General features: G+C 39.1%; 1 protein-coding gene across 6 annotated transcripts in view; it reads right to left on the reverse strand.

Moving 5' to 3' along the window:
* Positions 1 to 4,167: 4,167 nt before the first annotated feature.
* The window catches only part of pde4d (phosphodiesterase 4D, cAMP-specific), a 221,034-nt gene continuing 209,556 nt past the window's right edge, over positions 4,168 to 15,645 (reverse strand). For 5 of the 6 annotated variants that reach the window (XM_061671884.1, XM_061671883.1, XM_061671887.1 and 2 more), the window contains 9 exons: positions 12,527 to 12,620; positions 11,307 to 11,482; positions 10,383 to 10,481; positions 10,136 to 10,300; positions 9,846 to 9,945; positions 6,949 to 7,103; positions 6,315 to 6,437; positions 6,030 to 6,212; positions 4,168 to 5,276 (listed from right to left, as the gene is read on the reverse strand). In XM_061671884.1, the coding sequence (XP_061527868.1) occupies positions 4,740 to 5,276; positions 6,030 to 6,212; positions 6,315 to 6,437; positions 6,949 to 7,103; positions 9,846 to 9,945; positions 10,136 to 10,300; positions 10,383 to 10,481; positions 11,307 to 11,482; positions 12,527 to 12,620 (1,632 nt within the window). In that variant the 3' untranslated portion in view covers positions 4,168 to 4,739. Of the gene's footprint in view, positions 5,277 to 6,029; positions 6,213 to 6,314; positions 6,438 to 6,948; positions 7,104 to 9,845; positions 9,946 to 10,135; positions 10,301 to 10,382; positions 10,482 to 11,306; positions 11,483 to 12,526; positions 12,621 to 14,720; positions 15,052 to 15,645 lie in introns of those variants that run through there. The other variant, XM_061671888.1, reaches the window with a different exon arrangement.

The following is a 15,645-nucleotide window of genomic DNA, read 5'->3' on the forward strand; positions in this document are numbered from 1 at the left end:
TCAACAAGAATTCCAATAAAATAACATTTGGAATTGTCCTGTGAAACGTCCAGACAAGTTGGCATTCTAAAGACATAACCCCAAAAAAATAATAGTCGCGTCCTGAAGACGTTTTTGTTTCCATTCTTTTTTAAAGTTACAGTTTGTGTGTGTGTGTTTTTTTTTTCTTTCTGTCATACCATTAAAAAAATAGAACACAAAAAGAAGAACAGACTGTTTCCATTGGGCCAGGGCTGTTTAGCGTCTACAGTATATGTGTCAAAAGAAGCGTCTCTGTTGGCCGGAACGTCGGGTTCTATTGCCGGGGAGGGGCGTCCATTAGCGACACACACACACACAGTCAGCGTGTCAGCCAAATTTAATGCAGCAGCGGCTGAACGTGCACGTGTGAGTGGGTTTGTGTGTGTGTCGCTAAGCCTGTGTGCTTTCCTTGGGGAAAAGTTTGGCTTCAAAAGCGAAACAAAAAGGCAATTTATCGAGAAGTGAGGACAATGTTACGGTGGCCCAGAAGTATCACAAACAAAAATGCTCAACAAATGTACATGTTGTGAAAGATATGTTGCTTATAAATGCATGTCATGCACATTTACTTTTGGGCCAATTGTCATTACTTTGTTCTAACAAATGTACTGCACGGATGCACCAAAGTCAGATCGATGCTCGATTACATCGATATGACCGCTGTTAAGGATGATACTACTTTTATGTTTTGATTTCAAAAGCGCCAATTGTCGTTTCGTTGTTTCTATAAAAGTTGCAATGCATTGCTGCTGTTTTTACTCCAATTCATGAATGAAAACATTTTACTACACGATTAGCGTTACATTTTGCTTTTACGAATACCGTTGAGGACAGCACTGATTGTCGTTAGTTTTAATAAATATTGTAAATATGTATTGTGAACAATTTTACCAAATCACTTTTTTTTTTAAACATCTGGCAATTTCAAGTCAAATTCTTTTGATGAAGAGTCCGTAAGAAAACAGCTCTGTCATTACTATAATTTTAAACACATTTAATGTTTTTCACCATTGTTGTTATACAATGTTTTACTACGTCCGATTTTTATGATTCGGTTGTCCCACTACTTGTCGCTCTGTCGAGCAATGAGAGGTTTGTTGTTACTTTATTCTAATTAATATTATGACTATCAGGACTTATCATGGACATTTTTCTCAAATGTATTGATTTATGAAAACATGTTTCATTAAATGGAATTTTTAACATTTGGTACTCCGCTACTCGTCATTCCATTTCGTTTTGACGAAGCGCCACAACACAGTCTTGATTACTAAGTTTGAATAAATACAGTATTTTAAAATATTTGGCTTCCCCGCATTATCTCGCACGGCTATTGCTATCGCAGGACAGTATCGATACAACAAAATCCAACAACAGTACTATCGCTGTCCAACATTGTAGTAAATACCGATTTTTAAAAAAAATTTTTTATTATCTATCCCCCAAAATAATTTTACTAAACTTTTTTTTCTTTTAAATGTATGCTTAAGTTTTCCTTTCTTCAGTAAAAAAGTTATCATAATGTACTGAAGTTGCTTTTTCCTCCCCGTCATGTAATCACTGAACTGTGATTTTATCGGTAGTATTATCCCAAAATAGTACCGTGCGTTAAGCTACAATGCCAACCTCAACAAACATGAACATTTGTTTTCAGTTTTGCAACTTTGTCCTTCTAGGCCCCCCCGTACATCGCTAATGCAGCAGCAGAAGAAAGAAAAAGGGCGACAAAAAGTGTTGAATTTAAGGCACAGCCCATGGGCCAAGGAACAGTTGCTTTTTAGAAAATAATTTGGCTTATACCGCCCTCGGTTAGCTCCCCCTCCCCAAGCAACCATTTTTAAAAACCTTATTATTTTTTTTTTCACTCAAACACATTCGCTCAACAAGAGGTACGTGATTCCAGCCACACCATCACCAAAAGGGATGATTAAGAGTCGACCATTTACAACAAACGGCGTTATGATAGTAATAACATTAATAATAATGATAACTATATAGCATATATACAACAATAAATATCATGTTTGTAAACAGCGATTCAAACTCAAAAAGATCGTATTACAGGTAAGGGCATTGGGTGAGCGTGTGAATAGAGGGAAAAATACATTTGGCACAAAAATGAGAGATTAAAAAAGAGAGACACCATAAAATGAAAAGAAAATCCGTGTGTACTCTTCAAGTGTGTGTTTTTTTCCTTTTTTTTGGTAACTGTTGTTCATACGTTATGTACACCAAAGAAGAAAAACAAAAATTAATATTTCGATGTTTGAACTGGCAAGCCTGTCTATGCTGCAATGACTTCTTTACTGTGCCACCTTCAAATGATTCAAATAAATGGAGGGAAAATACAAAATATAGTAAAAAATGTGTAATAGGGAGGAAAAAAGGGTTAAAAAACAAAAACTTGTAATGAGTGCGAGAGACATGTTGGCATGTTAGAGTAAAAGAGAATAAAATAAATTAAAAACAGAACTGAAAGTAAAAATAAAAACAAAACAATGAAAGTAAAATAAATAAAAACAATAAAAAAGAAAAAAGAAAGAACATAAAATAAAAAGAAGAAATTGATTAAAAAAACATTTTTTAAAAATTAATTGAATGAAAATTAAAACTCAAACTATAATACAATTAAGATTAAAAAAAGAAATGGAACAAAATTGAATCAACAAATCAAATGAAAATAGAAAAAAATACAATTAAAATAAAAAGAAATGAACAATAAATATTTCATAAAAAAACAATGACAATTAAAATAAGATAAAATGGAATAAAAAAGAAATAAAAGAAAAAAAAGAACATTGAATGAAAAAATTAAAAAGAAATAAATAGAATAAAAAATAAAACTAGGCGACATGTGTAGGTGTCAGTTAACCAGTCAGAGCTGATTGTCTTGTCCAGAAACAAAGACAGCCACTGGCTTGAATGCGGTGGAAAAACAACAGCAAAACAAACAGGAAGTGATACTGAAAAAAAAAACAAATAAAAAATAAATAATATTAAAAAAATAATCACCCCGTTACCCATTAAACAGTTGCTAGTTGTATTCTTTAAAAAATGAAAAAAGGTGCTTTTTTTGTTGTTGTATGGACTACAAAGCATTGCATTGTCTCAGGATGTGTTCAAAAAGAACTGTAGGCAACAATAATATTTAAAGGCTTCACCCCACTTCAACTTTTTTCTTTTTTTTTCTTCTTCAAGTTCACTTCCTCCATGGTCAAAATAAAAAGTAATAATTAGTCCTAGCAAGTTAGCCGAGTGGGAGTATATTAAGGAGTATAAATGCTATCGGAGCAAGTGCAAACGCCTCAGAAGAGTCCCACAATCACACACACCCACAAAAAAAAGAAAAAAAAGAAAGCAAAAGACCGTAACATCCGCACTCACTCAGTAAAAGAATATGTAGAAAATATCAGAAGACGACAAGACAAAAAGACAGCATCTCTCCGCTTTCCAAGGAAGACGTCCACATCCTTAATGTGTTTCTAAAAGCTGTCTTTTTCACACACACATACACACACACGCACCCGCTCAGACATAGGAGAAGAACAAGGGGGGATGGAGGACAAAACACGACGCCTCAATGTGAACAGGAATACACAGTTATCCTGAGTGCAAAAAAAAATAAAAATAAAAAGTGACCGAGTACCGGTAGTTGGGCATGTTTGAAGCAGACGTGCGGTTGGGACGCTTGCGCAGAGCTCACGAGTGGATGGAGGTGTGCTTGGTGTGGCCCGAAGCCTGTCCTACACTGTCGGCCTTTTGCAGTCCAAGGCCATTTGAAAGCGGGCCGGACTTGCCTGAGATTCCTCTTGACTCTGGGGATTATTTCTAATGCGCAAAGGTGGCGGTTATCGTGACGGGGAACACTCGCATACGCTGCAAAAAACGCAAAATCTTACCTAGTACATTTGTCTTCTATCTAATAAAAACATCTTACTGTCCTTATTTTAACAATTTTGCCTTTTATTTTATTTTAGCAAGGCAAAAAGACTTGTTTTAAGATCTTATTTTAAGAATCTTATCAAGTCAATTCATACAAGTTCCATTGGCAAAATTCTTCGCTTATTTTAGGGACAAAAGTCTTGTTTTTCATATATATATTTTTACTTCTTTTGAGAAAATCCATTTTTTTTCAGTGCAATCAAATGACAGTGTACTGTGGTCTTTTTTTTTTTTGGGTGACTGTGCATTAGATTCAGTTGATCTGTTTATGTCATCATTACACATTGCGTGTGTTTTCTCTCCCGTTTTATTTTTACTCAATCTGTTTATTTCTACCGTGGAAGGAGGCGGTGATCGTGAGTAACTGGCAAGAGGAGAGATGACATAATCATAATCAAATATTGTGTAAGTGTGTCTACATGTGACGTAGACTTGTTTTTATACCGTGGATTATACGGCCAACGTTGCACATCCACAACCAATCGGGTCAAATCTCTTGGGGGAAGCGTACCGAACTTGAGCACACATCAGAACCGAACGCTCTGGAGTCAAGTGGACTCGAGCGCGATTCGAATGGCCTAGCGGGAGTACGCGGGAAATTTTGCATCATCATCTTTTGCTCATGCGATACAGTCTAGAACAGGCTTACGAGGGCTGTCTGAGCAGGGTGGACGGGGAACATAAAAATAAGACAAAACACATAACCCCACCCCCCAAAATAAAAATTCTATAAATAATCATTACTAAGAAGAACAGTTCACCGCCTCCTAACTCTGTTATGTGTCGGGAGTTTTCGCTTCCTCATCTTCCTCCTCCTCGTCTTCATCCTTCTCCTCCGCAACCACCTCTTCTTTTTCTTCTTCTTCCTCCGCGACACACGTCTGTGAGCAGGAAGTGTCCCCCTCCTCCGCGACCTCCTCTTCCTCCGCCACCTGCTCGTCCAATGGAATTTCAGTGCATTCCGAGTCCTGCGTGCAGAGGGTTTTGGAGTCCGTACAGCTTTTTTCCTCCTCCTCCTCGTCCTCTTCCTCCTCTTCATCTTCATCTTCCTCCTCCGGCTGGCTGCCGCTGTCTTTCTCCGTGTCCGACTCGCCGTCCTCCTCCAGCGTCAGCTCGAACTGGAACTTGTCCCCGCCCGGGTGCCGCCCGCCGTCCTCTGCCTCGTCCAGGGCGGGCGAGGGGCTTTGGGGGATGGTGCTTTGGTACCACTCCCGGTTGTCCTCCAGCATGTCCAAAATGTCCTGAGCGTCCGGATGCACCAGGTCGGCCCACGTCTCCCACAGGGGGTGCACGATGTAGTCGATGAAGCCAACCTGTGCAGAGGGGAGGGAGTGGGAGGGAGTCCATTAATGTAGCATCAGAGCTGACCCGGCTGGTCCAACTAATAAACCACTAAAGCAGCGCCTCTCAAACTTGTAACACCAAGTACCAACTCCCCAAAAATACTGAGCTCTCAATCAAGACAAACATTACAATACTACAATACAGTAGCATAGTAGGCCAGCATGTTTACCCAAAAATGTGAATAAGGTTGTATTCTTAAAAACGTTTTTTTTTTTTTTTTACTGTAACATTAGGCATAAGTACAGTACATATAATACATGATGATGAAACACAAAGAAGACCATTGCAACTAGGCGGCAGTAGTTTTTGTCATTATCAAAGAGCAGGGAAAAAAACTATTTGCATGCGAGTATTGTTATATTCACAGTTAAATATTAGTTTTTTTTTAAAAGTTTACAAACATTATTGATGCTAGTTTCGTTAGCCCGTCTATGGCATTCCAATTTTTGTTAGCATTAAGCTAGCGGACTTTCGTGACACAAAGTTACGTGGTTTTGGTTAAATAAACAATGCGCAATTTTTTTAATGTTTATTTTTACAGTCAACTTCAACTGGGAGTGGCAATAAACAGCTTGAAGCAAGCACACTGCATTTTTTTTGAAGAACTGTTCGCTATTTGCCAAACTACACAAGGCATGCTCAGGTAGGGCCGAATAGACGTCGCACACGATTAGAACAAAACTGCGCTGTATTGAGTGCCTCAACAAAACGGAGTGTGTCACCTGGCTTTTTTCGACGGAGGCGTTGTGTTTGTCGCACATGGGGCTGATCTCCATGCCTCGCTCCCTCTCGCGGTCGCCCTGGCTGAAGAACTCCTCCATGATGCGGTCGGTCCACTGCCTGTACAGCTGCAGTGGCTTGGTGGGGTTGCTCAGGTCAGCGCAGTGCACCATGTTTTGTAGGACCTACACAAAACAAGTCCATAATAATAAAAAAAATAAATCAAATAGTTTTCAATGGGGCTTTTCGATGGAACATGTTTAGTACGAGCGATTTGAGAGCGGGACCTGTATCCTGTCCGAGTAGTTGTCCAGCAGCAACACTCCCGAGCTGGTCACCTTTTTGGTTTCCACCATGGTTTTCAGGTCAGCAAGTAAATTCATGTGCTTGGACATGTCAGTAGCTAACACCTAAGACACGAAACAGCGCGTTATGACTCATCGGGAGAATATACACACACAAAATCAACAAAAAAAAACAACAACTGGGAAACACACAACTGTAAAGTAGCCTCAACGCTAGTGCTAACGTAACATGAGAGGGATCCTGGCTGGTCCACCAAAATTATAAACAAGTGGGTGATGATGGATGGATAGATGGATGAAGAGTTAAACTAAATTGACGCAACATCACTACAAATGCTAACATAGGACGAGGCGTCCTGGCTGGTCCACTAATACTACTCTGTAATATTAGCACTATCCATGTGCTTTGCTTATTTTATTGGGAAGAAATGTTTGTATAAGCACTTGGCACAACAATAAGTGTTGATGCAACACGAGAGGTGACCTGGCTGGTCCGCTAACAGTACAAACTACTAAAGTAGGTGATGGATGAACGGACCAAAGACAGACAGCTAGCTAGAGAGATAAGATACTATTTTCAATGGGAAACCAGGAATACGTTTTTTTTTGCACTCACAATGTCGATGACCATCTTGCGCAGTGATTGTCGTTGTTTTTTGGTGAGGTTCTGGAAGATGTCGCAGTTCTCCTCCTGCAGAAGCTTGAAGCCCACGGCCAGGTGGTGGTTCTCCAGCACCGACGCGTCGTTGTACATCAGCGCCAGCTCAGAGTCTGCCGGGAAAGAATCCACACAGCTAGCGTTTATTATGACGAGATTTAAAGGTCATTAAGCTACAGTCAAGCAAATTCTTTTTAAGCGATAATTTTTACTGATTACACACCTTGCGCCCAAGTCTGACGGTGTCCTGGCTAGTCCACTGATATTAACAAACATTAAAAACCATTCAAGTAAAGATGTACATATACTAGTTACGTATTCATACTTAAAACAACAATAAGGAATAAATGTGTGCCGTGTGCTCACGTCGGTATGGAGATTTGTTTGCACAAACAGCACGCAACGTTGTGCAGTAACTTGAGCACTAAAATGGTAGGTGTCCTGGCTGGTCCGCTAAAATCAACTGTTGTCAACCACTGAAGTACAGTGCACCCGGAAAGTATTCATGGCGCCTCACTTCGTCCCCATTTTCTTACATTACAGCTTTATTCCACAATGGAATGTTGCTAAAAAATGCGGTGAATTGATTTTATTTGTTTTTGCAAATTCATTAAAAATAAAAAAATACAAGGAAATCACATGTACTGTGTATTTATAAAAGTGCCACGAAGCTCAAAATTGACCTTATATGTTTCTTCTGGGCGGCACGGTGGGCGACTGGTTAGAGCGTCAGCCTCACAGTTCTGAGGACCCGGGTTCAATCCCCGGCCCCGCCTGTGTGGAGTTTGCATGTTCTCCCCGTGCCTGCGTGGGTTTTCTCCGGGCACTCCGGTTTCCTCCCACATCCCAAAAACATGCATGAATTGGAGACTCTAAATTGCCCGTAGGTGTGAATGTGAGTGCGAATGGTTGTTTGTTTGTGTGTGCCCTGCGATTGGCTGGCAACCAGTTCAGGGTGTACCCCGCCTCCTGCCCGATGACAGCTGGGATAGGCTCCAGCAAGCCCGCGACCCTAGTGAGGAGAACCGGCTCAAAAAATGGATGGATGGATATGTTTCTTCTGATTTTTTTCACATTGTCATTATGGGGTGTTGTGTGTCGACTTTTAAAGATAAAAAGAAAAAAAACCACACATTTTGAAATAAGGATGCAACATAACAAAATGTGAAGTGCTGTGGACATTTTCTGCATGCACTAAGTAACGACGTTTGGATGGTCATAGGGTTGCTCGAAGTCATTTGTAATGGCCGTGCCATTTCATTCAATTCAGCTCCTAAAGCAAGTTGTCCTTTAAGTGACTCTGCTTCGTTTCCCAGAAGAGCTGCGAGCGCCTAATGATGTTGCGTTGGTGCTTAAAAGCGTTATCGACGTTCCACTTTGAACTCTGTCCACCGACTTGCGAGCATGAGGCCGCGTGTCATCACACGTGAAGATGTGCTCGGACACGTGGACATCACGTGTAAACAAAGCGCCTCCTTGATGTCTTCGATCAAACTGTCACAATCCTTATGTATCTGTATATATTCCGTGTCTTATATGTATAAAGTATATATGCATCATGTATCACAGTCCTTTGTCGCTATGTATTTACTTAAGTCACTAAAAGTGAGCTAAAGAACAACAAAAGAATAAGAGACAGACTTTCTGTCTTCAGTTTTACTTGGATTATTCATTGTCATTTTATAAGAAGGCATAGATGAAATTATCTGTCAAATATGTTACCAGCCACCAGGTAGTGCTGTTTTTAATTTTTAGATTTGATACAAAGCAGCGATTAAACTGAAAAATCTAAATAAAATACATCCATCCATCCATTTTCTGACCCGCTTCTCCTCACTAGGGTCGCGGGCGTGCTGGAGCCTATCCCAGCTATCATCGGGCAGGAGGCGGGGTACACCCTGAACTGGTTGCCAGCCAATCGCAGGGCACATATAAACGAACAACCATTTGCACTCACATTCACACCTACGGCCAATTTAGAGTTGTCAGTTAACCTACCATGCATGTTTTTGGGATGTGGGAGGAAACCGGAGTGCCTGGAGAAAACCCACGCAGGCACGGGGAGAACATGCAAACTCTACACAGGCGGGGCCGGGGATTGAATCCCGGTCCACAGAACTGTGAGGCAGAAAATGTAAAAAAAAACATCTATATGTAACTGCAGTATATACATAATTTTAAAACATTTACATGTTTTTTTTCCCATGCATGTATTTTATTTATTTTCTCATGTTAAGAAATATCTAAATTACTGCATTGTTATTAACACATTCACTGCCATTGACGGCTTTCGAAGTCAAATATCCATGTTAACTGGGAAGGCTCGCAGTGAATGATTTAAATAAATCCAATACGAGCCACGAGAGCGTGGAAATATTTTTAATGTACAATTTTGAAAAAAAAAAAATTGTACATTGTTCCCTCACTATATTGCGCTATATCGCTGTTTCAGATTCAGGGAATTGCAGATTTTTCATTCATATTCAAATAATGCATAATTAGCAATGAGATTTTGAGTGTATGCTGTAATTTTTTGTGATAAAACAGTCAAAAAAAAGTACAGTACTACTGTGCATTACTGTATGTTTAGCAGTTTAAACTCCCCCCTCCAGAAAATAAACAGGGACACATTCAACATTGTACAGCGGAACCGGAACTCTAATCATTGCATATGAAAATGGTTAGTCACTCAAATGTGTATTTCGGTCACAGTGTTTGTATGCGTGTATAGGTTTGTTTGTGTGTGTGTGTGTGTGTGTGTGTGTGTGTGTGTGCGCGTACACTTCCACTTCTGAGTAGAGTGCGTGTGAACAAACGTGATGTAGCCGCTAATTTGGCGCCGCTTTTAGACTCACTGGTGTTGATGAGGAACTGGTTTGACACTCCTGGGTGGTCCACGTCATGAATGGCGCTGGCAAAGATGGCGGCCAGGATCTCCAGGTCCGTGAACACTGCCTGCCAGCCAGGGAGGGACAAAGAAGTGAGGGGGGGGGGGGGGGGGGGGAGAATCAGAAATCCACAAGTTAAAAATATAACAAAGTCATGAAGAAAACGGTCTTCATGTTTTGAGGAAAAAGTCAAAATGTTACAAAACTAAAGGCGTAATGTTACATGGAAAAAAGTTACAATGAGTGTGTGTCCTGACCTCGAGCGCAGGCGTGGATAGCAGCACGTGGGTGGACTGGGTGACGTCAGCAGCGTGGATGTTGTTATGGTAGGCCACGTCGCCATGATAGTGGTCCTCTAAGGTCATCAAGTAGGTGATAAAGGTGTCCAGTGGTATTTTAAACGTTTTTAACAAGTCTCGCTCCTGCGACAAACAGCGGAGAAGCCATTAAAATCCAAACGTTTTTTTTTTTAAATCTTGGTTGGGGGGGGTTAAGGAGCGATACCTGGAATATGGTGTACATCATGACTGTCAGTGGCCGATTCCCAGAGAATTCCGAAATCTTAAAAACGTTAAGGCCCCATTTGTTTACATGTTCCAGCTCCTGGTGGAGAATCAAGAGACACACGTACAGGATTTTAGTTCAAATGAAAGTACTACAGTGGCGCCATCTTGTGGCATCTTGGTGTTGTTAGATCAGTGGCATCCAGTTTCGGGTGGGCATTGAACGCCCTACCCGTCGGCACCCACAACCGCCACCCTCACCATCACCGAATGTATTTCAATTGTGTAAAATTGCGTCAGCAACACACCTTTGCACCCCATCGTGTTAGGTTTAGGTTATGTTTTTTTTCCACCCCGTCTGCGTTTGAGATGTCCTATTTTGTTGGCAGTCCTTGAATGCCCCTCGTGCGAGACAGATTAGTAGGTGGAGAAGAGAGAGTGAACGTTTGTTTTTGCTTCTTTCCCGATTCAGCTACGTCTAGTCTACTTTGCGGTTACAATTGACGTGTATCTCGTAACATTTATAATTGTATGTAAATGGCAAAAGGTGAGTTTAATAACTTACAAAAGTGCCCATGCACATATTTGTTTGCCCATATCTGATGTGATGCTGATTGTGCTAGCTAATACTATTGATGAGCCTCATGTGAAGGTGGTTTGTTTGTGTTATAATTCAACTATTGAATACAGTCGCTGATGTAACTTGGGTGCATGATTGTGTGTTCTTTAACTTGAGCAAACCCGTCTGTACCTTGCCACTCTGAACATTTGAATTCCCAGCACCTTTTTATGATCAGATCTGTTTAAGGGCTTTGCCGCCATCTTATGGAATTTCACAATTTACAGCAGGGGCCGGTCCCAATCCTTCGTGAATAATGGGAGTTCACTGTACTGTTAAAAAAATAAAGAAAGCGAGCGAGTGAACCTTGCCCAGCTCGTCCTCGGTCTCCGTCTTGACGCCAAAGCGAGGGATGTTCGAGTTGGTGAGGCTGGACGAGTGCTGCAGCTTCTTCACGCCGCTGATCTGAGACATGGGCTTGTTCTTCTTCTCCTTGTCCTTCTGAGACTGAGGCGACGGCATCTCCACTTCGTGCTGCTTGTCTGCAACGGGCAGAACACAAACACGTCAAAATAGCTCAAAAAAGAAAAAAAGACTAAGATAAACTAGGCCACAATATTATGAGCTTTCAGACCTCATTTAAAGAGAAAAAAGTTGAGTGGCAATGTTATTCTTACATTTAAAAAAGGGCAGTTATGGAATTTAAACTTAACTTTCAGATAAGTCAATGTTTGATGAAAAATTATAAAATTAGACTTAGAAAAGTTATATTTTTATTAATATACGAACTTTATTTTAAGTCAAACAATATGACAATAAAAACATAATTTTACAGAATAAAAATTTTGTTCTGTGAGAAAAGTGTCACAATTCTATGAAAAATGTTCCCATGTTCTAAGAATGTAACTAGACAGTCACAATTTCAGAAAAACTACAATTGAAATTTAGGAGAATATACTTAAAAATAAAGATGGAATAGAAGAAAAAAAAAGAAGAATGATAGTATTTACAAAAAAACCCACGACATTTTCAGAGAAAAAATTCACAATATTATGAGAATAAATATGCAATTTTACGAAAAGGGCCAATGTTAGCAGAAAAAATATGTAATTAATGTAGAAACAAACAAACAAAAAACAGGCAATATTCCAAGAATGTAGATGCAATTTAACAAGAAAAAATATCAAAATATAACCAGATTTAGGTGGTACTTTATGAACAAATTGTTACGAGACAAAAACTTCAAATAATATGAAAATATTGTATGACAAAAAAAAAACCTGATAAAAAGTAACAATGTTACAAAACTAAAGAGGTAAGACAAAAGGCACAATATTAAAAAAAAGTTGAGAAAAAGAGCAACCCAAAAAAACAAAACAAACAAAAAAAAACAACTCCCCATTTTACAAAAAACTACTGTCCATTTGCAATTATATGAAAGAAAGTGTGTTTACCAATCACAATATGTCACTTGTCTGGAAGAAGACCGAATACTTGGCTGGGTTGATGAAAAAAAACTCGACAAAAGTTGACATTTCAAATGGTGACATTGCAATATTGACATATATTGATCAAATATTGCTCACCTAGGAAAGTGCTGGAGATGAACTCAGACACCTGATTCCCAGAGCGACTCATCTCCGACAGGTGAGTCAGTTCCCTGTTCAACATCCTCTTGAACTGCAAACGATACACACATCTTATGTCAGGATCACACTGAGATGCAACATTTACAGTTGAACGCATCTTCCATATCTCTGTTTTGTTCATTTTGTGTCTTGCAAAAACACTCACGACTGTAACGTTTTGATTGAACATTCACTGTTGTTTTATATTCTACATTTGTTCAACTGTTGAGTAAAAATTGTTTTAATATTTTTCCATGTCTATCTTTACTCCGCGTTTATAAAATGTTGAATTACTCCCCAATTTTTATTAGTTTTCGGTACAGATGCTTTAAAACTGTCACTTTTCAAACAATATAAGAAAAATTGCGACAATATCAGTGGGCCAACAATCCAACGCTCGGTGAATTCTGCTTCTCAAAGTTAGCAAGACCCGACATCGAAGGGTCAAAACGTGACGTTGCTGTGAACGCTTGGCCGCCACAAGAGGCTGTAATACTACTACCAACCAATCAGAGGAAAGCTTCCATATTCACGATCCAATTAGAGCAAAGCTTATTCTCTTATCGGATATTAATAAGTAAGTCCAGCCGTCTTTGTTTTGGACCAACTAGATTAGCTTGAGGAAAGGCATCTCGGGCTATAGAAAAAGGATGGATATGCAAAGTTTGGCTTTCGTTACCATGACAACCAGGGCTAAGGCTTGCGATGAAGCTTTGTCACTGTATTTAGCGAATACCGACCCTTTAGCCGCTATATTTAAAAAAATAAAATAAAAATACAAAATAAAATAAAATAAAAACCTTAATTGGAAAGAAATTGGAAGATGACAAAATATTTTCGTGGTTGTTAAATTTCACCTTTGGGGGATGGACAGGCACTCTGGGGATTTTCCATAAAATTTCCCCTTTAAAAAGCTCTCAAAACTGAATTTTACCTAAAGGCCATTTTTTTTATTGGATCCCTTGCGGGTGTACGTAATTTCCTGGCCTGCATTTCCTGTGTCAGTGAGTTTGTGCCCTCTGCCTTATGTCACCCGGGTCTAATTGGAGTGGCAGGAGCTTTTTGATTTGATGGATGGAGAATGCTTGATAACAGAGGATTTTCCAAAATGCTTCCAAAGTACGAGTACCAGTAAATGAAGAAGCCATATTGTGGGAACAAAAAAAAAAAAAAAAAAAAAACTTCTTTCAGGCTAGATGCATTATGTATGCATATTGACGGAGGCACATGAATTGGTATTGATAACTTGCAATAGAGCATTACGGCGTTACTGAATAACACCCACTGCTGTATTTTTTTTCTAAATGGACACAAAAGTTCATGTGAAGAGCACTTTTGTCATTTAAAAAAACCAAAAAACCAAATACAGAAAAACCGATGAATACACATGACTCAAATAAAAAAAATAAAAAATATTAATAATTAAAAAAAAAAAAATATATATATATATATATATATATATATTTATATAGATATGAATGAAAGCAACTGTTTTGTATATTTGTATAGTTACATATTGAAATGTTCTTGAAATAAGAATACAATAATCTAATCTATATAAAGAAAATATATAATACATAGCAAAAAGAAAAAATATATAAAAATGTAAAAAAAAACTCAAATAAAATGTATAAATACTTAAATTAAAATACATGCAAAAAAATTTATAATTTTAATGTATAAGGAAATAAAGAAAAATATTTCCTTCGTCCGCTCCCATTAATCAGGAATTAACAAATACATCTTCAATCAAATATATATATATTTTTTTACAATGAAAAGTAAAATAAAGTAAATTATTATTATATTTTTTTATGGCATTATGAAGCACAAAGCAACGAGATTTTCTTTAAGCTCACAGCCAATGGAAAACACGTATATCCAAATGTTTTTGGTTCTTCTACTTTCATCCCAAATAATAATACAGATCAGTGAAGAAAAGATTATAATTAAATATCCTAAAAGTAAAGTATATTATACTGATGTAGCATTGTTCTAAATGTAATGATAAGAATTCAATATGTGGAAAACATTACAATGTAAAATAAATACAAGAAAAAAATGGTTCAAACATATCAATCAGTGCCCAATAAACGGTGAGAAATCTAGAAATATTGTATTTAGTAATATTTCAACTGACATTACATCTTACCTTAATGTATCCCCAGGACACAGAGAACAAATAATTTGCCTCAGGCATTTTGGAAAAATAAACAAGAGTGAAATCCCCAAAAGAGAAAAGTGTAATGTGTGAAATTCCGAAGGTTAAAGCTAAAGTTCAGAGAGCGTCCTTATGACGCTTCACATCCTGGAAACATCCTACGAGAGACGTCAGGTGGAACGCGACCCGCCTGAAGATCGGACGGGAGCATATCGAGACGTTTGCGCATCCTCATAAGGAAAAAGGGGACGGGTGGCCGCAGGGAGGAGATCGGGAAGCTGCGGAATATTTGTGTCACGGGCTGGCTGTCCTCCTTCCTTGCTGCCTGTCTGCTCGGCTCGGCTGGGTGCGAGTGACACAAGCCTCCCCCGCGACGCGCACAGGCTGCGCCTCACACGACGACAGCCAATCGGCGCGCGGGGCGCGAGCAGATGGCGGGCTCACCCTAGCTTCTGATTGGCTCAGATGGAAGCGGACTTAATGTCACCCACTGTGGGATTGGCTCAAAATTGTGGAAAATATACAGTCCGGCGCCTCCATGCTGGGGCATATGTGAGCATATTCATACGTGCGTGGTCACATGATTTGGTGTTTTCAGTGCAGTGACTAAAGTGATCCAATATTAAAGGAAGTTGAGCTCACACATGTAACACTGAGTCACCTGGATGATGTCAGTCCGCCGGAATAAAGACAAACTCAACAATTAACGGTGTGAAATCAGAGGTGGCAAAAGTACTGACACTTGTACTTATTAGGTAGACGAAGAAATATTAGCCTGCATGGTAAAAGGAGAAGTACTGATTCAAATCCTTACGCAAAAGTAAAAAGTACAGACTCTTAAATGTACTTGAGTGCAAAAGTAAAAGTACAAAACATTGCTTGTTTTCAATTCGCGACCAACTTGTGAATTCACCTA

The sequence above is a fragment of the Phycodurus eques genome, chromosome 3 (genome assembly GCF_024500275.1).
Source record: "Phycodurus eques isolate BA_2022a chromosome 3, UOR_Pequ_1.1, whole genome shotgun sequence".
Lineage (NCBI taxonomy): Eukaryota > Metazoa > Chordata > Actinopteri > Syngnathiformes > Syngnathidae > Phycodurus > Phycodurus eques.